The 25,776-nt window shown below is 49.3% G+C and overlaps 2 protein-coding genes across 7 annotated transcripts in view; one reads left to right on the forward strand and one right to left on the reverse strand.

Moving 5' to 3' along the window:
- The window catches only part of MTMR1 (myotubularin related protein 1), a 60,937-nt gene extending 48,276 nt beyond the window's left edge, over positions 1-12,661 (forward strand). For 5 of the 6 annotated variants that reach the window (XM_018044585.1, XM_018044587.1, XM_018044588.1 and 2 more), the window contains 3 exons: positions 2,950-3,063; positions 7,599-7,775; positions 10,559-12,661. In XM_018044585.1, coding sequence (XP_017900074.1) covers positions 2,950-3,063; positions 7,599-7,775; positions 10,559-10,720 — 453 coding nt within the window. In that variant the 3' untranslated portion in view covers positions 10,721-12,661. Of the gene's footprint in view, positions 1-2,949; positions 3,064-3,332; positions 4,463-7,598; positions 7,776-10,558 lie in introns of those variants that run through there. The other variant, XM_018044589.1, reaches the window with a different exon arrangement.
- Positions 12,662-12,915: 254 nt separating this feature from the next.
- CD99L2 (CD99 molecule like 2) overlaps positions 12,916-25,776 on the reverse strand; it is a 61,828-nt gene continuing 48,967 nt past the window's right edge. Inside the window, exons 6-10 of the mRNA XM_018044584.1 lie at positions 23,138-23,176; positions 22,884-23,003; positions 19,165-19,182; positions 18,104-18,169; positions 12,916-16,458 (exon numbers count right to left, since the gene is read on the reverse strand). Of these exons, the coding sequence (XP_017900073.1) occupies positions 16,394-16,458; positions 18,104-18,169; positions 19,165-19,182; positions 22,884-23,003; positions 23,138-23,176 (308 nt within the window). The 3' untranslated portion in view covers positions 12,916-16,393. The remainder of the gene's footprint in view (positions 16,459-18,103; positions 18,170-19,164; positions 19,183-22,883; positions 23,004-23,137; positions 23,177-25,776) is intronic.

Raw genomic sequence — 25,776 nt, forward strand, 5'->3', positions numbered from 1 at the left:
GAGTGGGGTGCCATTGCCTTCTCCTTCAGGTTAAGATTAGAAGGTATGAAATAAGTTTTAGAAAAATTACATAAAATGGCTGAACACAGAAGATAATTCTGATGTTTCTGAAGGGATCAGCCCAAATTTTGTGAATGTGAAGTAGCTTATTCCTCCCAAAAGCCTAGACTAAGTGTGTGTGAAATATCTTCAAACTGACTTCCATTATTCATATTGCTTAGTACCTATTTTCATGTCTAATCTATATAATTTTTGTAACGTTTACTGAATTTTTAAGAAAATGAGAGGTTTGGGTTAGAAGATTTCAGATGCCTCTTACAGCTTTAAGATTCTGTCCATGAAATTTGTATAATTAATTTCTTTTAAAATTGTTAGAATGAGGCACATCAATGATCAGTCTAACTATCGTTATCTAAATTGACAAGTGAATGAGGTATGCAGCTTGTTAGAAAAGTTGCATTAATGTGACAAGATTAACTTATTTTTAGGTTTCCTAATGCTAAATCAGCTATGTCAGTGTAACGTTTTTAGACACATCAGAATAAACTGAGCTAGTCTGTGTGCACAAACTGATATCAAAGGAATTGAGGGGAAAAGTAATTGAAGGACTCTAAACAACAGTCTCAAAGACATTCTGCAATAACCCCAGTTGAACAGACTTTTTTACCCTTTTGGATCAGTTTAATCATTGTTTTTGTCCTTCAAGAGATGCAGAATTTCATTATGGATTTCTATGGGTTTTTGAGACCACACTTTTTAAAGTATATGGTATAGCTTCCAGAAGAGTCCAAAACAACAGTGAATCCCAGAGGCTTACTCTTTTATTTGTTATCACTCTAGAGGTCGGTACTTCCGCTGATGCTGATGGAATATTTCCCGCCACTGTGCCCTTTGAAAGTGAAGAGCACTTCTGAGCTAACTTGAGTAGATGTGGGTGCTGAAGGGCGTGGGCTGAGCCCACCCACCCTGACCTCCCACACCTGCTCCCCACCATTTGACCAGAGTAAGGCTTGCGGTTGGTGGTGACAGAACACCCTGAACCAAGTTCCAAGATCCAGATTGCGGGCTCAGGGTTAGGAATAAAGACTCATATGACTTCAAAAATATGTCAGTAGAAGCTCTGCTGTGCTATTGGTAAATGTATATTTTTAAATGTTTGAAAATGAAATACAGGCCTTCAATTTTTATCCTTTATTTAATAAAGCTTCAGAATATACATAACTTATATTTTGCTTAAAATTCATAAATTTCTTGGTGCCAATAACTTATTAATATAACCAAGCTTCATGGAAAAATACTAGGAAGAATTGACACAATGTACTTGGCCTTTTAAAAGACAGCCATTTGGAAGGTGAGGCCATTTACAGAGTTGCAAGGAGCAACCTTAAAGACTGAGACAGGATTAACCAGGAGCTATATTTAACATTTTGGCCTGATTTATTTGATTTAGTTCATCATTGATTTAGTTCCTCTAAGAACATTAGAACAATATCCATAGCTAGTTTCCAGAGATTTCTAAAGAAGTGGTATTTTCATGGGGCTCCCTAGAAGAGAGTTGTGTGTTTCTCTGAAAGCAGTCCTTAATGTAGAGAGAGACAAGTCTTAATCTAGGGCAGCTGAGCAGAACTTCTGCTTGCCTAGTGAGGAAAAGAACAATTTTTGATGAAGTCTGGACAGACCTGTGTTGACCATTGTTTCTAATTGAGAAGCTTGTCTCTGGCCTAGTAAAGTACTAAAGATAAACTTCAAAAATAAACTTTCTATTGGTGACCCTGGTTGTCACCCTACAGATGACATAATTAGTTGCAATAGCATGCAAGCATCTCTGATTAGGGAACAGATCTTTAAAGTACACTTGACACAAAAATGCTGAGTAGTTCTATTTGGTTTTGTTCTAACTGGCCTTGCTTCATTGAATAGGTGATGAATATTTCAGCATGTTTTTAAATTAGAATTCTGGTACAAGGTCAGCTCCCAGTACATACCTGTTGCTAGGACTGTTGTTACCATTTGCAGAGCATCTCTATCATGGCTACTAAATGTCAGCTACTGGCTAGAACCTCTTGGCAATGGTCATTTTTGCTGTAATTGTGCTAAGTCCCATGAAGAATAAGCTAAGATGGCAACTGAGAGCATCATGTGGTTTTCTTCCGTGTTCTGTTAGTATAGTAAAAGTGAAAGTCACTCATTCGTGTCTGACTGTTTGCAACCTCATGGACTTATTAGTCCATGGAATTCTCCAGGCCAGAATACTGGAGTGGATAGCCTTTCCCTTCTCCAGGGGATCTTCCCAACCCAGGGACTGAATCCAAGTCTCCCACTTTGCAGGTGGATTCTTTACCAGCTGAGCCACAATATAGTGAATTACTATAATAGATTTTTTTAGTAACCTTGATCTTCAAATCTTAAACCAGCCTTGCATTCCTGAGACAAACCCCACTTGGTCATGTGGTGTTACCCCTTTTACGTTATATACTGCTAAGACATTGTATTTCTTCTTGAATCGCTTCCCTGGAACTGCGCCCCCCCCCAACTTTCTTCACTCAGAATGTGCCCCCAAAGGGGAAGCTAGGACAACAGTAGGACTTATCTCACTGGTTTCCATTCTAGGCCAGGGAGTCATCACAGTCCCATGGCCCTGCCAAGTGTCCCACTCGCTAGTTGTTTCTGGCAGAAGGCTGAATGCAGGCTCTTCTATCATCATGGCAAGAAATGGAAGCCCCGTAAGCTTTTTTAGGCACTGAAAAGCACACCAGTTTTTGTTGCTTCAGGTTGTTTCTCTGCCAGACCTATAAGCTTGAACTGGAAACTATAGCTAATTAAGTTCTACATGGGCCAATTTTCCTTCTCATGTTTGACTATATTCCAAGTTGTAGCTTAGCAGCCTTTGACCAGTTTGTTCTAGAATTTGAACTTCAAAACTAAACCTTATTTCTCTCTCCATTTAAGTTTCCTTCAGCATTCGAGTTTAATGAACTCTTCTTGATTACAATTTTGGATCACCTTTATAGTTGTCTCTTTGGGACTTTCTTGTGCAACTGTGAACAGCAACGACTCAAAGAGGTAAGTGTATTATATCCCCTGGCTTTCCTGACTGCTGGAGGGCCTTGTCCCTTACATGCCACTGTAGAAAGGGGGCTGAATGGAGAGGACATTGGGCCTCACCCTCAGTTGTCTGTAAATGGAGGGCTGGCACTAAACGCCCTCCCAGGGTTCACCAGCCCCAGTGCATGTGTCTAATCTTCTAGCCCCTTCTCTCAAGGTAGCAAGCTCAACTTGCTTTCCATCAAGCTTCTCCATTAGATTTACTTCTTCCTTTTCTCCTCACTTAGGGATAAAAGACAGAGATGATCAAAAGTGAGGAAGCATTGGGAGAAGGCAGTTTCAAGAGTGTCCTCTGGTTCAGAGAAAAGGACTTCTGCCTGGTGGAATATTCGAGAACTTAGGAGAAAAGAGCAGGTCCCCAGTGCCCACCTCCCCTTCTCTTAGCAGCCTCCCCACAGCTGATGACTCCCTCACCCCACACCCTCTGTGGTTCTCCCCAACCTCGCTGGCCTTCCCCATTCAGTCTTTTCCCTTTTAATCCATCTCTAAACTTGGAGTCACCTGGACAGGCCCTGGTCCTCCTCTTGTTCTCTGTCTAGGTGACTTCGTCCATCTCAGGGATCTAAATGCTGTTTTCCTGTTCCTCTCTCTTTTGCATCCCACCACTCAGTACCACCTCTGCCCATCCACCCCAGCTGCCACATTCAGTCCCTCAGTGAGTGCTGGCAGCCCTGTCCCCAGGATGGATTTATAATCTGGCCGCTTCTCACTGCTCCAAGCATGTTGAAGCTCCCCAACCCCATCTTACATCTGGACTAAGGCAGCTACCCAGAAGTGAGCTTGGCTCCCTGCATTTCTGACCTCCACACTCAATCCAAACACAGTAACCAGATGGGCATTCCCCAACTTCAGTCCCATCATATTCTGGGCCTCTGCCTGAAACCTCCCTGTGGCTTCCCACTGACGTCAGGATGAAATCCACATTCCTACAGGCCTATAGGAATTTAAAAAGACTGAATTCAATGGCATATGACTTACCTCAATAAAGCTGTTTTTATTTTTTTATTTTTTTTCTTGGTATTTAAAAATTAGTTTATTCATTCAACAAGTATTTTGAGCATATAGTCCACACTGGGCATATATTGCTATGTACTTGTGAATAACACAGACAAATAAATCATAACACAATGTAGAATCATCATATAGATATTTGTAAAGGTTGCATGTGCAATTAGGAAGGGGCTGCATCTGAGGGAGCATCTGAAGAAAACATCCTGGGATCATTTTATCTGTTATTCTAATGCCAGTGGCTCAGAATACCAACTTCTCCTTAGGCTGTCTAGGTATTTTCTTTTTATTTTTTTAATTTTTATTTTTACTTTATTTTACTTTGCAATACTGTATTGGTTTTGCCATACATTGACATGAATCCACCAGGGGTGTACATGCATTCCCAAACATGAACCCCCCTCCCACCTCCCTCCCCATAACATCTCTCTGGGTCATCCCCGTGCACCAGCCCCAAGCATGCTGTATCCTGCGTCGGACATAGACTGGCGATTCGATTCTTACATGATAGTAGACATGTTTCAATGCCATTCTCCCAAATCATCCCACCCTCTCCCTCTGAGTCCAAAAGTCCGTTATACACCTCTGTGTCTTTTTTGCTGTCTTGCATACAGGGTCGTCATTGCCATCTTTCTAAATTCCATATGTATGTGTTAGTATACTGTATTGGTGTTTTTCTTTCTGGCTTACTTCACTCTGTATAATCAGCTCCAGTTTCATCCATCTCATCAGAACTGATTCAAATGAATTCTTTTTAACAGCTGAGTAATACTCCATTGTGTATATGTACCACAGCTTTCTTATCCATTCATCTGCTGATGGACATCTAGGTTGTTTCCATGTCCTGGCTATTATAAACAGTGCTGCGATGAACATTGGGGTACATGTGTCTCTTTCAATTCTGGTTTCCTCAGTGTGTATGCCCAGCAGTGGGATTGCTGGGTCATAAGGTAGTTCTATTTGCAATTTTTTAAGGAATCTCCACACTGTTCTCCATAGTGGCTGTACTAGTTTGCATTCCCACCAACAGTGTAGGAGGGTTCCCTTTTCTCCACACCCTCTCCAGCATAATAAAGCTGTTTTTAAAGAAAAAAAAATCAACAGAAGAATATAGTTCATATGTTGAATTTAAACTCTTTTGGTCTTATCTTTTTTTTAAATCAAAATGTAGTCTAAAAAATCATCTCTCTTGAGATATAATTTACATACCATATAATTAATCCCTTTAAAGTGGACCATTCAGTGGTCTTTAGTATATTCAGTGTGTAATCATCACCACCATCTAATTTCTTAAAATTCTCGTCCCCCCAAAAAAGAAAGCCCGTACCCAATAGCAGACACTCCCCAATCCCCCTCCCCCTAGCCCCAGCAACTACTCATCTATTTTCGATCTCTAGGGATTCACCTCTTCTGGATATTTCATATAAACTGAATTATACAGTATTTGTCTTCCTGTGTCTGACTTATTTCACTAAGCATACTGTTCTCAAAGATCATGGATAATTAGCATATACCAGTGCCTCATCCCCTTTTTATGAGTGAATAATATTCCACTGTATGGAGAGACCACCATTTGTTTATCCAGTCATTAGCAGATAGACATTTGGGTTGTTTCTACTTTGGGTTCTTACCAATACTGCTGCTATGAATGTTCATGTTCAAGGTTCTGTGAAGACATATGCTTTTACTTCTGTTGGGTAGACACCCAGGAGCTCTATGCTTAACCCTTTGAGGAACCACCAGACTTTTTCCAAAGTAGTTGCCACATTTTACATTTACCCTAAGTAATGATGTCTTAGGGTCCTGTTTTCACATCTTTTTAAACACTTGTTATTGTTTATCTTTTTGATTCTAGCCATCCCAGTGGGTGTGAAGGAGTATTTCATCATGATTTTCATGTGTGTTTCTCTGATGACTAATGATACTGAGCATCTTTTCACGTGCTTATTGGCCATCTATATATGTCTGTGCACAAATGTTTCTTCAGATCCTTTGCCCATTTTTGAGTTATCTGTGAGGAGGGCGTGGTAACCCACTCCAGTATTCTTGCCTGGAGAATCCCTTCGACAGAGGAGCCTGCCAGGCTACAGTCCATGGGGTCACAAAGACTTGGACATGACTGAAGCAACTCAGCATGCACACATGTCATTTTATTATTGAGTGAGAAGAGTTTCTTATGTGTTCTTTATATGTACAAGTTCCTTATCAGATATGGTTTGCAAATATTTTGTTCTACTCTGTGCAGTGTCATTTCACGTTTTTGGTAGTGTTATTTGAAACACACAAGTTTTTTATTTTGATGAAGTCTAACTTATCAAAGATTTCATTGCCTAACCCCAAGGTCATGAAAATTTAAGCCTGTGTTTTCTTCTAAGAATTTTATAGTTTTAGCTTTTATGTTTAGGTATATAATCGATTTTGAGTTACTTTTTGTATGTGGCAGGAGGTAAGGGTTCACTTATTTGCATGTGGTTATCCAGTTTTTTTTAAATTGGAGGCTAATTACTTTACAATATTGTGGTGGTTTTTGCCATACATTCACATGAATCAGCCATAGGTGTACATGTGTTCCCCATCCTGAACCTCCCTCCCACATCCCTCCCCATCTCGTCCCTCAGGGTCATCCCAGTGCACCAGCCCTGAGCACCCTGTCTCATGCATCGAACCTTTATCCAGTTTTCTTAGCACTGTTTGTTGAAACAGTCTCCCATTGAATTTTCTCGGAATCCTTGTTGAAAATCAGTTGACCATAAATGTGACAGTTTGTACTCTCTATTCTGTTTCATTGATGTCTATCCATCTTATGCCAATACCACCTGTATTGATTACTGCAGCTTTGCAGTAAGTTTGGAAATTGGGAAGTGTGAGATTTCCATATTTGTTCTTTTCTTCCAAGATTGTTTTGGCTATTTGGGGTTCCTTGAAATATTGCTGCTGTTTCTTATACATATAAAATATGAAACAGTCCTAATTGAATCTCCTCTGTCTAGATAACTTGGGGAGTAGTCAGCAGATTGGTGGAAAGCACTCCTGGCCTCACCATTTTGTTATTTTGACAATGTACTGTAAAATTGGGAGGTAAGGCTTTACCCTCAGATAGTCATGACTTTCCAGTGAAAGGAATATTATCTGTAAATTTACCTATGATCCTTAATATTAAGGGTCACAAGAGCAAGCTGCAAAAAAGAATAAAAAATGTATTGTTAAATAGGGGCACCATCATCCTGCAATTGGTAGAAAGTTCTCGTTCTGCCTTCACATAGTCACAGTCACCAGATGTCATCTCACTCAGCAGTATGTTTTTGAGACTGCTCCACCTCTAGGTCATGCACACAGCGGGGTGGGGTGGGGCTTAATAAATGTTCCTGATTTTATCATTTGAACTCACTTCATTATTCAAGTCCTTTTCTCTACTTGATACGAGCTCTTGAGGATATGAAGGAAAGTTGAATTTTTTTTCACTGTATTCCTTGTTTGGTTTTCAGGATGTATCTACAAAGACTGTATCTTTATGGTCATATATCAATAGCCAGCTGGATGAATTTTCTAATCCCTTCTTTGTGAATTATGAGAACCATGTCCTCTATCCTGTTGCTAGTCTGAGTCATTTGGAATTATGGGTAAACTATTACGTGCGATGGAATCCACGAATGAGGCCTCAGGTATGTTTTTCTCATTTTGAAAAAAGCGCATCTTTCTGCCCAAGGAAAGATGGTGGTGTAGAATATATGAAAGCACAGAGCTGATGAAGAGTTGTTAAGTTACTGCTTCCTACCCACTCGCCGCCTCGTTCCTCAGAACTCTTTCCCTGCCCTTGGCCTCTCACCATGCCGGCAGGCGATGCCCTGAGAACCTTTTCTGCCCCTCCCCTGCACCCCCTCTGAGGGCCCAGCTTCTGTCACCATGCATGAGGCAAATGTTTAACATGGACATAAGGCCACTAGCTGCTTCCCGCATCTGAGCGATGAGGGCAGCCAGCATGTCCACACTGACGCAGACACTGAGCACCACTGGGGCTGGAGCACATTTCTACCTACCACCCACCCAGATCCTGGGTTGAATGTATGTTTTGAGTAGCAAACAAACCAACTTTTATTAAGAGTTGTAAAATGTTCTTTTATTAAGAATATCTGAAACCAGGGAGATAGTCTCAGCCCTTTTCCCACAAAACCTAACAGTATAGTTAGACAACGTCAGTGGTCAGTATTGTAAATACAGGTTTTCAATTTTGTGGCCAGGAAGCCATCAGTCCCTATGCTCATGCCTGTATGAAGAAGCACCCCTCTTACTAGTCCCATGGCACGTGGACACTTGACAGTTGGCCGTGGCCTTCAAAAGACTGCCTCAGAAGCATGGTTCCCAAATCTGGCCCCTTCCCTCTGTGGGTGACACCCACACCTCATGCAACTCCCAACTCACACAGCCAAAGTCAGCACCGTGACAGTCCTGTAGTGGAGGGCCTGGGCCCAGAGCAGGTTGGGAAGTGGGCCAGGCCTTGGTGATGTTGGAGGCCCAAGGTGCGCAGGTCCACGCCTTTGGACTTGATCCTGGGGGCTGCAGGAGCCACCCTTGGGGTTGCAGGAAGCTCCCTCTAGCAGCGCAGTTCAGGAACAAGGAGGGAGGCCATGGAGACTGGCACAGGGATCAGCAGGAAGGCTGGTGTCCAGTGAGGTGGCAGGGAGCTGGGCCAGACAGAGGGTAGGTGGTGGGGACAAGCCTCTTTTCTCTGAGGAGGAGGGCCCTGCTGACATCTTGTGTGTTATTTCCTTTGGGACCCTTTTGGCTTTCTTCTCATACATGGCAGCACTGGGTGACTGGCTCCTAGATGGGCATTTTCTCTGCTTTATTGTAAATGAACACAGTGGATGAGAAAACAGAATGAAAGGCTGCATGGAGGTGTAAGATGAGTGTCTCAGCCTGGGCAGGTGTGAAGCTGTGTGCTCACCTGCATGGTCTCCTCTCTCTGACCCCGATAGCGGGTGGTTAGTAATGGCCACTTGATTGCAAAGCAAGTGGAATCCAGTCCTCCACAGCAGGGACATACCAGGTAGGCCCAAGGCTAAGAGAGGAGCTTTGCCCACCCCCCCAGCGGCTTCTAGAATCAGCAACTAAGGCAACTTTCCTTATTTGGGGGTGGTCTCTGCCATCAGACTCCCACATTACCACCCCCTCCCTCCTTCCTGGGGCCAAAGTCAGGAGTTAGCTCCAAGCCTCTTCCGGGCTGCTTCCCAAGCACCCTACTGTGTTGGAGACACCTAGGTGCCTCCCTGACCGCACCTAGCCAAATTGCTTGTCCCTGTTGTCCCTGTCCCTCTGTCTTGAATCTCTCTCATGTGCTCATGTCTATGGTCACTCAGTCTAGTCCCTTTTTCATCTGTCCTCTGCTTCCCCTCTTCCTCCACCGGGGTGATCACTACTCACATCCCTAATGGGACAGCTCTCGGACTCTCTGGGGAGGGCACAATGAAACACGCAGGCCCAGTAGGGATGGGGTCTCCGAGAGGACTCCCACCCAGCTAGTCCCTACAGGATGAAGCCCAGTGTGTGAGTGAAAAGGGTCAGAGGAGAGAGCGCTCCAGGTAGAAGGGCCAGTGAATGCAAGGCATCTGCCAAAACCTGGGAGGTTTGAGAATGAAGGAGGGGAGTAGGGGCAGGGCCCAGTAAAAGGTGAGCAGGGGAGGCAGGCTGGGGTCAGACCACACAAGGTCAGGGTCTTACCTTCAGGGCAGCAAGAAGAAGCACCTGGAAGGTGTCCATGGCGTCTCAGGGCCTGGCTGGGGCTCAGGACCCAGGCTAGAGGCTTCTGTGGAGATCATGGACAGGGGCCAAGGGGGAGCTACCCAGACCCCCACCCCGTGCCCCCTCAGCTGGTGAATCTGCCCACCCCGGTCTGCTGAGATTCACAAGGGCTGTGGCAGGTGATGACGAGGGCTGTGGCAGGTGATGATGAGAGCTTGTGAGGTGAGTGCAGAATGTGGGGGCCATGACCCCAAGCTTCAGGCTGGTGGACCTCCACCCTGGTAAGGCCCCTCTCATCCCTCTCTGGTCCAGGAGGGTGAGGCAAGGCGGGGGTGCTGGTGAGGCTGCCAGAGGTTTTGTGAACACGGACAAGGGGCCGGGGGCCCGGGCCCTCTCCCAGCACTGCCCTCTCCAGGGCCTTCTGCTCGTGCCTGTTCTTGCTCATGAAGCCGAACACAGTTTCACGGTGGAGGGAGGGTTTTCCATCAGCAGTGTGAGGTCCATGCTGCCAACTGGCAGCTCAGGCCCAGAGGGGATCACCCGGCCCTGGGCCCCTCCAGGGGTCTGGCTCCCCTGGGAGGGAGAATGGAGTCCCCATGCCTCAGCCAAGCCACAACTCCCAGGGCGGGCCCCTGGCCCCCTGGGCAGAGGTGGGGGGTGAGGGTCAGGAGGCTGGGGCTGGGCTGACCTGCATCTCCACCTGCAGACGCCCACCCACCAGAACCTCAAGGAGCTGCTGGCCGTCCGCGCAGAGCTGCAGAAGCGGGTGGAGGACCTGCAGCGGGAAGTGGCAGCGCGCGCCTCAGCCTCGTCGGAGCGGGGCTCCTCGCCATCGCACTCAGTGACACCCGTGCACACGTCAGTCTGACACCGCTGTCCCTGTGGCCCAGGCGGGGCTCCTGTGACGTTCCTCATGAAGCCCTGTGCCCGCCTCGTCTGGGTGGCGCTTCCCACCAGTGACGGATCTGTGCTAGGGGACGGCCCCCACTCTCATCAGTGCTGTTGTGGCATCAGCACGTCTTTCCCTCCTGCCAGCACTTGCCCAGGGCCGCGTGGGGGACCCTTGGGCGAGTAGAATGCAGGGTTCAGGCTCAAGATGGGACATCCTTGTGAAAAACCAACCCACTACCCCCTTTTAAAGGCTGCGTTGCCAGCCACAGGGCCTCTTTCGGCTCTTAGCTCCAAACCCTGGGGCCTGACAGTTAACTCTTGGCTGGGGAAGACAGACCATCACCATCTCCCCATGCCAGCAGTCCTGCTGCACCAGTTACCAGTGTGTACATATAAGGTATTTTTTAAAAAGAGAAACATACCTTTATTTTCCTATGTCCTTTTTTTTTTTTTTTCAACGTTTAGTCACCGAAGGAGACACCTGCTTGACTGAACTGGGTGAGCAGCGGTCAAGCTGAGCTCATGCAAACTCTGACGTGGTTCATTTGAATGTGGTCACCTCGGACCATGTGTCCTGTCCTCCCCTGACTGTGGGACCTGCCTCCTGAGGCAGCCCAGGCGCCTGTCCCCTGCCCCCTTGCTACTGCTGACAGCTGACTGTCAAAGCGGGTCTTCTCTCACCTGTTACCTGCTGTCTGAAGTAATAGTTCTTGTTTCATCAAGATCCCTTCAAACTCAGTTTATTCTTTTCACTGCATTTTGGTACTTTAAAGCCACCACGGCACTGTGACTTTGGATGCCAAAAGCAGAGTGCTCACCTCCCTCAGTTTCCTGGTCTCAGAGCCTCTCGGGCCTTTTCCTGCCCATCTCACAGCTTCTGTCTCTGGGCTCCAGGACTCCATGAGTCTGAGAAGGCATTCATTGACCATCAGACGCTCCATCCACTAGCACTAGAGCTCTGAACTGCTCTGGGTGGTGAGTCAGAGTCTTGCACATTTGCATTCTGCCCTCTTCCTCCTTGTGCCCAGCACTGCGCCCATACCCGCCAGCCCCCAAGACCCCATCCCCCTGGAGGAATTAAGCTTGCCTTTGAGTGGAGGAGACCTGAGTGCAACTTCATGGTAGTATCTGGTTGGTTTCAAATTACTGGATGCTACCCAAAGCCCTCCATATTGACCTTAGTTTTGAAAACAAACATTTTTTTACACTTAAATACTTAAGAGAATAGATGTTTTTCAACTTGGAACCTTCTGATTCTTATAGAAAATTATCTGGTATCTGTAAGGTATATTTATTCTATGCAATTTGATAACCTTAAAAAAAGTCTCCATTTTTACCATCTGGGGAATTTGTTTCTAAACTGCATTTTAATTGATGTAACTTTTGATTCCTGCTTCCAGAATAGCTAAAACCTTATTTATGAATGGGTATGCTGGATTATTCATTGATATGTGGATTTCTTACAAACAGGGACCCATTTTTTCCCTTGGAAATATCTATACATAATCCTCCCGCTGCACTAAGACCACTAACCTTGTTGTGGACTGGATGATGTTTGTGAGAACCAGAGAAGTCAAGGTCAGCTAGCCTGCCACAGGGACTGCACCTGCAGGGAGCTGCCCCACTCCACCCCTCCCCCTTCCACGTGCTGGGCCCTAGGAGGACCCCTAGAAGCTCCCATTTGGTTTCAAAGCAGCACAATAGAGCATTTCCTTTGTGTCTTCCTAGCACAGAACTGTTTCTAAAACAACTTGAAATATAGTTTTGTTATGTAAGCAATTCTTTCTTGGTTTTATTTAAGTGTACTAGAATGTAAAACCTTTATGGTTCAGATTTTTAAAGACTGGTACAGTATGATATTTGCCTCATCTGATGCACTGTATTTCAATCTGTAATTAAAATAATGTTTGCTCCATGGTCTCATTTTTTTGTTGTCTTTATTTTTGGTAATTTTTCCCTTGTGGAAAATTAGTAAACATTCATGTCCAAGTCTTTGCGACCCCATGGACTATAGCCCACCAGGCTCCTCTGTCCGTGGGGATTCTCCAGGCAAGAACATGGGAGGGAGTTGCCATTCCCTTCTCCATTGGATCTTCTCGACCCAGAGATCAAACCTGGGTCTCCTGCATTGGCAGGCAGATTCTTTACCATCTGAGCCACCAGGAAAGCCCATTTTACTTACACAAAAATTTATTATGTGTCAAACACAGTCAATACATGTAAAGTACTCTTACATGATTTAATTCATTTTCTAAGTGGTAAATGCTATTCACCCTAAGACTTGAGTGTGTTGGCTGAAATAGGTAACTACTCTAAAATCGGCAACACCTTAAGAAAACACTAAAGATGTGAGGACAGGGCTGGAGCCCACTGAGAGGCAGGTTTGGCCCTGAGGAGGCCAGGCCAGCTTTCCAGGCCTTGAGTCCTAGAGCTTAAATGGGACAGACTTATGGGGAGCCACAGGGTCCCCACCCAGAGTCTTCAGAGGGAGTGCTGGCCTTTATGGGAGCTATAAAGGCCTGGATGAAACCATGCTGGCCCCTGCATATAAGGCCCCTTCTAAGGCCTGATGTCCCTGTCCTCCATGCAGGTGTGGGGGCCCCAGCAGCGACACCGAGCAGCAAGGCTGGGAGGGCCACAACTTCTGCACGGGAGAGTCACATGGGGCTTGGTTTAGAGGACTTGGTGCTATTTTACTACAAGGTTGGTACGGCACAAAATGCCATCACACTGTGAGACCCTCCCAGCGGCCCCCATATCTTCCTCATGGAGTGACAAGGGCAGCTCTACCTCCAGCAGACCACTCTGCCTGCACACCCTGGCCCTGTTCCACTTTCTATGGCTCAGTCACATGTCACCCGAGTGGACCCTGGCTACTGGCTTTCTTTGAAGAAGACAACACTGTGGGCTCAGGAGTCGTGAGTCAGGGGCCTGCCTCTGCGCCTCCCTACCCCCATGACATCTCCAGACCTCAGCTCCCTGTCATGCAGGGACCACACCAGGAAGGCTGACTCTAAGCTGCTCAGCATGAGGGGAAGTGCCAGAACCCTGACCCTCTCAAGAAAGGCCTTTGGGTCCATAATAATGAATTAGGAAAACCAGCATCACTTAACAAAGGGCGTGCCTTCACACCGGCAGAACCAGGGATCGGTAAGGTTCCACTTTGTTTAATGCAAACATGAGAGAGCTTACAATTCATCCTCAAACACAAGCAAAGAAAAAGTATATGGGATCCTGCCATCGGTCTCCACTGCTTCTTAGAGAACTGGGACTAACCCCCAAGCAGCCAAGGCAGTGGGCCTGGTGCCACTCTCTGGGTGACACTTAGGGTGCCCTGCCTCCATCCTTCAGGAGCTCAGAGTTGTTATAAACACTGAGTCCCCCATTTCACCCCCAGTTAAACTAATAGCAATTAGATATGGTCAGTATTCTAGCATACTTGCTACCTCCGTTACCACCTGGGATAGGCCCAAGCCAGTCAATACAGCTTCCAGGTGGACACAGCTACGAGAGCTCCCAAGAATCAGCAAGCATCAATGCCCTGCCCCAGGCCCCAGGATGGGAGCTCTGCAAATGGATGGCTGAGTGACTTTCAATGCCCCAGTCACCAGCGCAGAGCTGGGTACTGGGCTCCAGGCTCAATGCAGGGGCACTAAGACAGACAAGGAAGGGCACGATGGGTCTCTCTTAACCCAAGTCAGTGGTACCGAGCAAACGGATCCACAGAGAGCACTGACTCTTATCACCGACAGGATTTCAGGGTCTTCACCAGAAGATGCGCCTTGCTGCAGAGCCAAGGTGGCCCACCGGGGGCACTGCACCCAGCCACGCCGAGGATGCCACAGGCCACATGGCTCCCTTCCTAGTCACCACTGTGACTGTGACTTCTCTATAAACGGCCAAACTTCTCGGTGGCCGGGAGAGCCTCTTACCACGCATAAGTGCTGTCTTGTGTCTTTCTCTGAAGTGCCTGCAAATGGTGGTGAGCGGCCCTCCTAACGTGATGAGTGCTGCCCTGATCCCTCCTGACTCCGGGGCCCTGATGTCACCCTCTTTAGGTGACAGCAGGCTACCAATGCAAAAGTCCTTCAGAGTGGCCTCCAGCCCAGCACCGGTCAGGGCTGGGGACATTAGTCCACGAGGGCAGGCCAGGGAGGTGCTGGAAACAGGCTGAGCTCACCAGCACTGCCTCCACAGCTCACTTCCAGCCGTCTTCTCAATGTTCCTCACCCCTGGCCACACACAATCTGGCCGGCCTGGCATGAGCCCCCCTGGCATGGGCATGATGCGGGGCCCATGACACACTCTCCATAACATGAACACACGAGGGAGGCACACGCAGTCTGACCTGCAGGGTCTGTTCTGATGTCAACTGTCTCCCTAAGAAGTCAGAGTTGTCGTGTCCCAGTCTGGTGGATGTAAAAGAGTCCACACACAGGCGTCCTGTAGCATGTGAAGCAGACTCACATGAGGCTTCCAGAAGCGCTTTCTAACACTGCAAACTCATCCATAAATGGGGAGAGGCGCTCTAGACTCCAGCTCAGCCTGACAGCAGCACCCAGGGGAGATCAGGATCACACGTGGCCCAGATGAAAAGTTCCAGGAAGACAGCCTGGCTCCAGCCCACCACAGACATAACCCTCCAGTCTGGGTGCCCCCAGGCCCCCAAGCAATCTCCATCACAGGCAGGCCAGCGGATGACCAGAGTGTGCCCAGGTCACATGAGTGCCCACACCAAAACCATGCCCCTTCCCCTCCTCCCACAGACATCTTCAAGCAGACAGTGGGCATATTTCAGGCTCTGACGCTCATTCTGTCATGTGTAGCTCCTGCTACCAAAATAAGAACACACATGGGAGCGGGGTGGGGAACCCTCCACGGCCCCAGTATAAAACTCAATGCCACAGAATAAGTGATTCCTGAAACTAATCATGTCAGACTGGAGACCACGTCGATGCCCTGGCATCATAGGGGAATTGGGCCTGAGAGCCACAGCTTCCTACACATACATCCAGGAGATTCCTACACATCCAGACGGGGATACTGTGACATGCAAGTTTGCACTTCAGTAAATGAAAAATCAGGGAGCCCAGCAGCGTAAGGGCTGGAGGTGGAAAGAGGAATGGAGATAAAACCCCCCTGGGTGTGGTGTGTGTGCCCGCACTGTCTCCTGGCGCTCACCAGTACACTCCTCACGGCCAGGCCCCTGCCCACAACCTTTCCAGAAACCCACCTGGTGAGTCAGTGCAGCGTGGAGGGGACCACAGGGCCCTGGGTTCACACTCCTGCCCATCCTCTGGCCCTCCCTCTGCTCAGTCTCCCCCTCCCCAGCTTGATAAGGCCTGGGAGCAGGGTGGCCTAGGGAGGCATCAACCCTGGGCACCCGAGGCTGGCCCTGGCTTTCAGTGGGGCCAGCCTCGGATTTGGGCAGCAAGCCTGTTGGGGGGCCCAGTGGCAGGGTGGGCACACGAGCCAGACTCACAAACACCCAGAGCTATGTCTGGGAAACTGAGGACGACAAGAAGCCAATGACATCGAAGGAGCGGTGTGGCAGCCATGGGTCCAGATGAAACAAGGAGCTGGGTCTCTGGCGGCGGCCCCATGTGCCCACGGCCTGCCCAGCGGAGCGGGGCCTTGCATCCTCTGCTCCTCAGATCCGGGGCGGCTCAGGGGCCGGCGGCTCCGCGGATTGCGTCTGCAGGGCCGAGTATTTCACTAGGGACATGAGATGCCCGTCAGGAGGGAGCCACATGAAGACAGAGAGAGACAACCACATCCTTCCCTGGGCACAGAAACCTGGCTCCCTGCCTGTCTGTCCTGGATGACTGGCCTGTGGCAGCTGCTATACCCCCAGAGAGAAGGAAGGAGTGGAGGGACCCTGTGACCACCTGGGCCTCCATTTCCTCACCTGTGAACTGGCAATATGCAGGAGACCTGGGTTCGATCCGTGGGTCAGGAAGATCCCCTGGAGAAGGGACTGGCTATCCACTCCAGTATTTTGGCCTGGAGAAACCCATGGACAGAGGAGCCTGGCAGGCTACAGTCCATGGGGTCACAAGAGTCAGACATGACTTAGTGACTAAACCACCACCCACCCAAACTGGGAATGGTTCTACTGGAGCAACTGGGACAAGTTTCTTTTTCTTTTTTCTTTTTTTTGCAGAATCTTAGTTCCCTGACCAGGGATTGAACTTGGGCCCTAAGCAGTGAAAGCACAGAGTCCTAACCACTGGACAGCTGGGGAACTTCGAAGGGAGGGATCTTTTAAAGAATTTTTTTTTTTATGTTCTTTACTGAATCTATTCCAATATTTCTTCTGTTTTTATATTCTTTTTATTGGCCTTGAGGCACAAGGGATCTTAGTTCCCCGACCAGGGATCGAAACTGCACCCTTTCCATTGGAAGTACAGAGTCTCAACCATCGGACCCCCAGGGAAGTCCCTGGAAGGAGTATTTTAAATAAAGCATGTAACACAGCACCTGGTACATGGCGATACTCACATGATGGTAGCCAAGAGTTTAAAAGAATGACTACAGTGACTGCTACTGTGGAGTCCATCTTCCCGTGTTTGAAATTCTGGGCTATTGCATCCAGACAGTGCAGCACTGCCACAGACCATTCTAAGCCACCGCATGGAGCCCTGCCCATCATATCCCCAGGGGCACCCCTCTGCCCACCAGGCAGCCACCTTGGCACCCATCCCAGGACAGGCACACCCCAGCTCCTGTATTTCACACCCACCCTGACCTGCAAGCCCCTGGGCCTTGGGTGATGGAAAGTGGCCTGCCCCCTTCTCCACAAAGCCTTTCCTGACCGTCTTGTTGGCATTCTGGGGCCACAGGTTACATCTGCCTTGAGTGGTTGGCCACCCTGGGCCAGAAGCCTGATGCCACACAGCTTGTCATGGCTGGCGTTCCGATACCTAGGAGTGCTTGATGAACACAGAACAGGGTGGAGGAAAGCAGGGGCTCCCATTATGGGGGTCTGTGTTTTTTTATAAGTTCTTTGTTGCCTTTGGCAGTTTTCAAATGGAAAGGGCCTGGGACTCCATCTAGAGATTCCCCACAAGCTTCTGTGGGCATTTGGCTGGGAGTGTGTGTGTTTTCACTCACAGGGAGCCCCTCAGTGTGCAGACGGCCCTGACTGCGGTCCTGGCGTGCCCAGTGTCAGGAGGCTGGAGTCTGGAGTCTGGTTGGGGAGAGCAGAGTGCTGGGCCCCTGACTTCTGTAGCCCATCTTTCTGGCTGGAAGTTTTAGGAACGGAGACCTCTGAGCCCTGCTTTCCCAGCACAGCTCTGCTCGGTGCTGGCCCAGCCATTAGGAGGCCTTCAGCAATGGAAAGTGACTAGGAAGTCCTCACCTTGGGGCTCTTCACATACGACAGCCTCCAGGTTCTCCCCCTTCACATAGTCTGCGTTGAGACCCTCTGCAAAAGGCCAAGGGTGGAGTTGGTGATTCACACAGAAGCAAAGGGTCCCTGGCTATGATGGACAACTCCTGACCAAGCCCTCCATTATGGTGAAAAAAACCCAAGCCCCTTAATGCACTCAGACTCCCGAACCCTGGGCCACCCACACGTGCTGCCTTGGCCAGGGGTTCTCAGCTGGACGGGTTCCTGCAGACAGCGGGAAGAAGTCTGTCCCTGCTGCAGTGTGGAGGGCCAGGTCCTGCTGACAGCTGTTCTGGTCTAGTCAGTTTGGGGGCTTTCTCCTCACTTAACGTCCAAATACAGTTTGGGGACTCTATGAAGCTGAGTACATCCCACGTCTTCTGCTGCTGCTGCTGCTGCTTGGGGAGACTCAAGAGTCCATGTCTTATCTCCAGAAACCTCATCAGAGCCCTGGGCCTATGGGAAAATCGGGCCATGGTTCTCACGAACCCACTGAGCAGGCGCCAGTGTGAGTCACTCCACCATCCTGGGCTGCACTCAGGTTCCTGCCTGCCCTGGGCCTTGCCGGGCTCAAGATGGACACCAGGCGGGCCCAGGAAAGATGGACGTGTGGCTAGTTAGCAGGTGTGGTCAGTGCTCACTTGGGCCGGCAAGGCTGATGGATGAGCAGGCACACGGAGGGGCACCCTGGGCCTCCCGACTGGGTGCTCAGATGCCAAGCTGGCATGTGCCACACTGTCTTCTGCCCATGGGCAGTGCTCTGGTTGCTCCTCAGGGATGACTGCCGGTGGGCATCTGAGTCCTAGAGAGGGCCTCCACCCCAGCCCCAGCACCTCTGAGACACAGCCACGCCCAAATGCCCACGTGTATCAGGGAAAAGGAAAGATGGTTGTGAGTGCCAGGGAACAGGATGGGGTGGAGCGAGGTGAGGAGACAAGAGCAGCATGGAGGGGAGGGAGGAGGGTGGTGGGTGATGAAGGGCAGACACCAAAGCAGAAGGGGACAATGAGTAAGTCAGAGCACGTCGTTACCTTGACCTTCTGCTGCATCTGAAGGCAAGACACAAAACTTAGGACCCTGGAGCAAAAACTCAGCCCCTGGCAACAAGCCAGGTGGGCTTTCCGCGCAACACACTGACCCTTGGCGCTGGAGGGCAGAGACAGGGGAAGCAGAGGGTCCCCAAGGCCAGGACCTGTTTGGTGGCTGGAGAGACTGCAAGGCCCCGAGCACCAAGGCAGGGTCAGGCCCTCCTAGCAGTCATGTGCTGTTCCCCGGGGCATCCCCGTGCACCGGGTGCAGAGTGGCTTCTGCTTGGCCTTCTCCGACTTACTTCCCTGTGTGGGTGGCTGAGGCTTAACAGAAAGGGTGGGGATGGGAGATGCTAAGAAATGGCTTCTCAGGGGATTGACCCCCACACACATCCACAGGGCTCCTCCTGATGCTACCCCAACACAGAGGCCAGGGACACTTCAGTGGATGAAACACACACATAGGCACCCATAGGTGTCGACAGTTCAGAGTGATGGGATGGGGTGGTGACACAGAAACCAGCAAGCCCCCATCCCGCGCCATGGGCTGCACAGTGGGTCAGCAGAGGGTGCTGTGGCAGCAGGCAAGACAGACATCCTCCCACAGGCTGGAGGGCAGGAAGGCGGCCCGGGAGGGTGTCCCAGGCCCAAAGGATGAAAGCTGCTAGGGGAGGAGAGGGCATGTCGGACAGGGTGCTGGAGAGAGCGGTGCATCCTCAGGGAAGTCAGTGCAGCTGTGCAGAAAGGCTTCTGGGGACATGGACCACAGGGAGAGAGCAGAAGGGATGTGGATGGAACCATACCATGAAGGGCTTTGAATGTCAGGCTCAGGGGCTGGGTCAGAGGCACATGGGAGGTCCAGGGGGAGCAGTCCCTGCACACTTGAAACAGGGCCTGCGGGCTGTTCAGAGCAGAGAGAAGTGGCAGGGAGCCCAGGGCAGGCAGGGGGAGGAGCTGATGGAACTGCCCAGATGTAGGACAAGGAGACTTGGCAATGGAGCAGAGCACAAGACCCAGGAACGGGGACCCCTCTGATGTCACATCGGGGGGACAGAAGGACCCAGGAGGGCCAGAGGGATTCATAAGGGGAGGCATGGACACAGGAGCAGATGCAACTTACAGCTTTGGAAGATGTTGCTAGCATAGGGGACAGACACAGAAGCAAGAGGGGGCCTTTTTCAGATGTGAAGGATGCTCTGAACTCGGTTTCCTTCAAAGGAAACTGGGGCTGATGATGGTACTCGCAGGAGGGTGTGGTTTCAGCCACGACAAAGATATCACTGACAGACTGAAGGGAAAGGACTAGGGGGCCAGCCCTCAGATCAAGTGGGAGGCTGGGAGAGGCCCACAGGTTCTGTGAGCTTCCTGGGAGCCCCTGTCAGCCCTCCAAGCATGCTGGCTTCCCTGGGCCAGGACCCCCAGCACGTGGCTCAGCAACACCCTAACCCCTAGAGCCACCCCCCGCCCGAGAGAGGTCACATCTACGTCCTGCCACCTCAGTATCACAGGTTTATTGTCCCCCAAATGCTGTACAGTTCACTGATTTCTGTGTACCAAAGCCTTCATATTCTCAAATTTTATTGGGTTTTGACTGCTAATCCAACTAGCGGAAACTTGCACCTCTTTGTTTTAGGAAACAAGTGGGAAAATAATGCACTTTCACCTGAGTGACTCTGCAGAGACAGACACAATCTAGACATCTATTCAGTTTGGAAATCAACCTCTCTCATCCTCCCTGTTGCTACCTACCAGCACTCTTTCCTTCTGGATTTATCGCTTCCCATGTGCACTGAGTTCCTTCAACAGTCCCTTCAGCCACTGTCTCATCTACAAACTGAAGGTACCCGCCATGATGCCCCGTCAGGAGGTGGTGGTGCTTGGGGCAGTGATCCAGGCTGAGCAGGGTCAGGCACTGGTGAGCATGGGAAGCCATTCTGACTCTGACTGCAGGCCCAGCTTTTACTTCTTCTCTTATCCAACATGCAATTTCAAGTCTCCAAGCCACCCAGTGGCCCCTGAGCCATCTGGCCAAACTCTGCTGTGGGCATGTCTTTGATGAACCATGGATTGCGCTCATCTCACTGTTAGAGTTACAATGCTGAACTGGGGTGAATTGTGGCCCCCAAAGCCTCTGTCCATGTCCTCATCCCTGGAACCTGTGGATGTGACCTTATTTGGGAAAAGGGTCTTTGCAGATGTGACTAAGTTAAGGATCTCAAGACGAGATCGCCCTGGATTTAGGGTGCGGCCCACAGCCAATGACGAGTACCCTTTTAAGAGACAGAAGATGACACAGTCAGAGAGATTGGAGTGATGTGGCCATAAGCCAAAGGATGCTTGGGGTTACCAAAAGCTGGGCGAGGAAGAAAGGATCTCCCCCTACAGCCTTCAGATGGAACCAGTGCTGTTGCCATCATGATCTTGAACTTCTGACCTCCAGACCATGAGACAATAGGTTTGTTGTTTTAAGCTGCTTGTTTGCTTTTGAGCTGGGACAAGTGATAGCTCTAAGGCCAACCCCACCTGCAGTTCTGTACTGCTTCTGACTGTTCACACCACTCTACACAACCAAGCCCTGGAGCTATAGCAGGGCAGCCATGAACAGCTGTGCAGGTTGTGCACTGAGACACGTGCTGTCCCTGGGGTACTCCCGTGCACAGCCTGCAGAGCTGTATGCCGTGGCCCCGGTCACAGACATTGTATAAGAGTAGAAGCACCAAATGTCATGGCCAGATGGAAAATCAGGCTGGAGACATTGGCAATAGCTACACGCAAAGCATTCTAGGACCCAAGTCCATTTCCTGGGAAGCTCAGCTCCAGGCTAGAATTAAGGGCAGAGGCCCAGAGCAAGGGCAGGGGAAACTTCACAGGAGATGGTCCTGAGCCGCAGGAAAGAGGGAAACTATGGCTGAGTCAGGTTCCCTTACTTGAACTAAAGATTTCCCATCTTCAACCAGAGACACAGTCTGCACACAGCAATACATCAACACCATGCTTGTAAAACAACTGAGTGTGGTCTTGTTCGCCTTCAATGGCATCTCTGTGTGGATCCCTTAACACAGGGTGCCTGTAGGTGGGCTTCTGACACAGATTCCATCTGTAACTATTCCATTCACACACCATGGACAGACTCACGCTACAACCTAGAATGACAGCCACCAATATGACAAAACTCTTCCTCTTGCATTCCTATTCCTTTTAAACAATTCAGAATTCCATGTATTTTAAGATTCTGTGGGTCACAGGGGAGGAGCAGGGGCACCTGGGCAGCAGCCAGCGGCTCCTTGGGATCTGAGAGGGAGGGAAGGGTCGCCAGGGTGAGGAGTGGGCTGGCAGGCCCAACAATGCTGCCTGCTGGGACTCAGAGGTCTGGGGGACATCTGCCTCCTGTCGCCAAAGGCCCCATGTCCCCTTGGGCAAGATCCAAAGCCACATAGAAATCCAGAGGCTCTTTCCTGTTCTATGAGAAGCCTGGTGGTCACCCTTGGAAGACCGAGGTCATTAGGCCCACCCCAATCCTCTCTTCCAGGCTGGTTTATACTTCAGTTCAGCCTAGGTCTGTCTCCAAGGGCTTTAAAAAGTGCAGCCCCACCTCCACCTCACCCCGGGGAAGTCTGCTGAATCTCAGCTTGCTCAGAGTGCTGCCCTCTCCTCCTCCAAAGCCCTGGCCCTCTGTTCATCTCCTGCTGTGGGAGGGCATGGCCGCAGGTGGGTCCACTTACGCTGTATGCTGAAGCAGAACTTCTTCTGCTGGTAGGAGATGTAACTGGATACAGCACCGATCAGCGCCATGGCCAGAGCACTGGCCACACCGGCGATGGTGCCAGTCTCTGCCGACATTCCTGGGCAGAGGGTGGGTGGGGAGGCACGGAGAGAGGTGGCCGTCAATGGAAGGTCAGGAAGGCTGCCCAGAGACCCAAGCAGCCAGCAGTGTCCCCCTGTGGTTTCCACAAAAACCTCAGGATTCCCAACTCACCAGAGTCAGAGTTGTCCCCGCCACCATACTGGCCACCACCTGCATAAAGGACAAAAGCAGTCAGTGTCCCCTGTGACCACCAGCTCAGGGTCGGGAGTGACAGCCCCTTCCTGACTTGCTGAGACCCCTCTTCATCTCTGCTCCAGGGGGCTTCACCCTGACTACAGCAAGACCTGCTTCCTTATGCCTGCCACCTGCCCAAGCTGAGGGGGAGCTTTTTATTTTTGAAACGAGTGACCGTGCACTGAGAGCATGTAGTATCCTGACTCTTTACATGCAGCACTGCCATACACAGGGGCAGGTGCCCCCTGCAACCATCCACAACACCCCACGGAGTGAAGGTGCGCAGGTGAGGAATCTGCCAGCAGGTGGCAGAGCTGAGCTCATGCCGGGCAAGCCTGACTCTAAATGCCAACACTGTGGGTCCTGTGCACCTAGTGCCTCTGGTAACATACATTTACTGTTTTTCTAATTACAGAATCACGGTTATGTGAAAGTTTGTTTTAAAAAAGGATGAAAGACTAGTATAAAAACAATTCATCATTCTACTATTCAAAGAGATTTATGGTTAATATTTCAATTTCCTTTCCTCTTGTGCTTAGCCCTTTTACATGCTTTTCTTCAAATTCAGATGCCTCTACTCCGGTAACTCAGGTACACAGGATTAAGTGATAATCAAGAGCTTTTTAAGGCCATCTACTTCTAGCTTGGCATATAGTGTGAGTTGTTTGTGGAACACAAAACAATGCAAGCTGACAATCCCTTCTCTAGGATTTTGAAATTCAAAAAGCTCTGAAATATCACAGAGATGGAGAACAGATTAGTGGTTGACAGGGGTTAGGGAGAGTGAAGAGTGAGGCAGTTGGCTCTGATTAAAACAGAAAAACGGGAAGGACCTTTGCAGTGACAGCACTGTTCTCTTGATTGCAGTGGTGGTCACAAAAACTTAAACGTGGTTGAATTTCAGAGAACATACACACACACCAGCACACATACAGCCCAGACAGCAGCTCCCTGACAAGCAAGGGATACCATTTAGGACATTTAATTAGCCCTGAGTGCTCTTTCCTGGGTGCCCTATTCATCTCAGAACACAAGCTCATTAATGAAGGGAGACTGTACTCCCAGAGCCCAGGGTTCTTGGGGGAAACCGCTCTCGGATGCCAGAGGCAATGACCTTTGACATTTCCTTCACCAATCAAAGACTCTGGGTTGGGGGCTGTAGGTTCATGAATTGTAGCAAATGTACCCCCTGTTTGGGATGTTGCTAATGGAGAGACTGTGGGTGTATGGGGGGTATGGGAACTCTGTACAATGTTCAGTTTTGCTGTGAAACTGCTCTAAAAAATAAAGTCTATTTTTAAAAATAAGAAACTTGAGGGAGAAAATGAGATTTGCTATGTTCCCACCTGGGGCTGAATCCTTGAGTCAAATGTGTTTCATGGACATCCCTGATTGGATATGAATGAGTATTTACAAAACAAGGAGCACCAGCATTTTCAAAAACAGTATCACTGCTGTTGGAGAAAGCAGACCAGAGAGCAGGACATGAGTCACCCTGTATGTTAACAAGTCAGCAACGAGGTAGCCTGTGAGGGCTTGGAGTCTAGCTGCACTGGCCCATCGCTGCTCCCTCCTTCTGTGCTCAAGGTGGCCATCGTCAAGGGTAGTGGTGAGCCCCTACATGGATGTCCTCTGCTGACGTGTTCACATCACTAGATTTCCAGGTAAAAAGTGAAACTGAAGTCACTCAGTTGTGCCCAACTCTTTGCAACCCAGTGGACTGTAGCCTACCAGGCTCCTCCATCCATGGGGTTCTCCAGGCAAGAATACTGGAGTGGGTTGCCATTTCCTTCTCCAGGGGATCTTCCCAGCCCAGGGATCAAACCCAGGTCTCCTGCATTGCAGGCAGATGCTTTACCGTCTGAGCCATCAGGGAAGCCCAGGAATGAGCAACTCTACCCACTCTTTCTTTCACCTTGAACTGGAATGAAGCTGAGTGTTCCCCAGTCTCTCTTTCCTTCTTAATTCTTGATCGTAAGAATCCACAACAACTTGTACCTCATGATCTGTATGGCCATGAGCCATGAGGGTGTTACTTGAAAAGAAAACTGGAGGCCCCCTGCCAAACCTGCCTAGAGGGGCATGCAGAGGGAATACAGGGCTTCCCTTGGATGTCAAAGAGATACAAATGCTCGATTCTGTAGTCTAGGAATTCCTATCTGACCTCAGTTATTGGAAAAAAGCATTCTTCTAAGAAGATGAGAAGCAAATGGTATTCCCTTCTCAAAAACAAACCCACGTGATCATGCGATCACATCCTGTGGGTGACCTATTGCTCAGATGGGCACATGGGCTGAGATACTGTGAGGGTAAAGAACAATCGGAAAACAAAACTGCAGTCATTCTAGTTCCTCCCACCACTTCCAGTTCCATGAATCTGAAGTGAACTTGGCCACAAAGGCTTGCCATTGAAGTTAGCCAAGCCAATGTCATGGTTTTCATCCCTGTTTGACTACTGTGCTCTGTTTACTTCCTCTGAGCACAGACTGAATCCACTTTCTTTACAAAAGGCATACCATGCAAAAAATGCTATTGGGACAACCAATGACCCACTGGCATAACAGATTTATCCAAAC

The sequence above is a fragment of the Capra hircus genome, unplaced genomic scaffold, assembly GCF_001704415.2.
Source record: "Capra hircus breed San Clemente unplaced genomic scaffold, ASM170441v1, whole genome shotgun sequence".
Taxonomy (NCBI): domain Eukaryota; kingdom Metazoa; phylum Chordata; class Mammalia; order Artiodactyla; family Bovidae; genus Capra; species Capra hircus.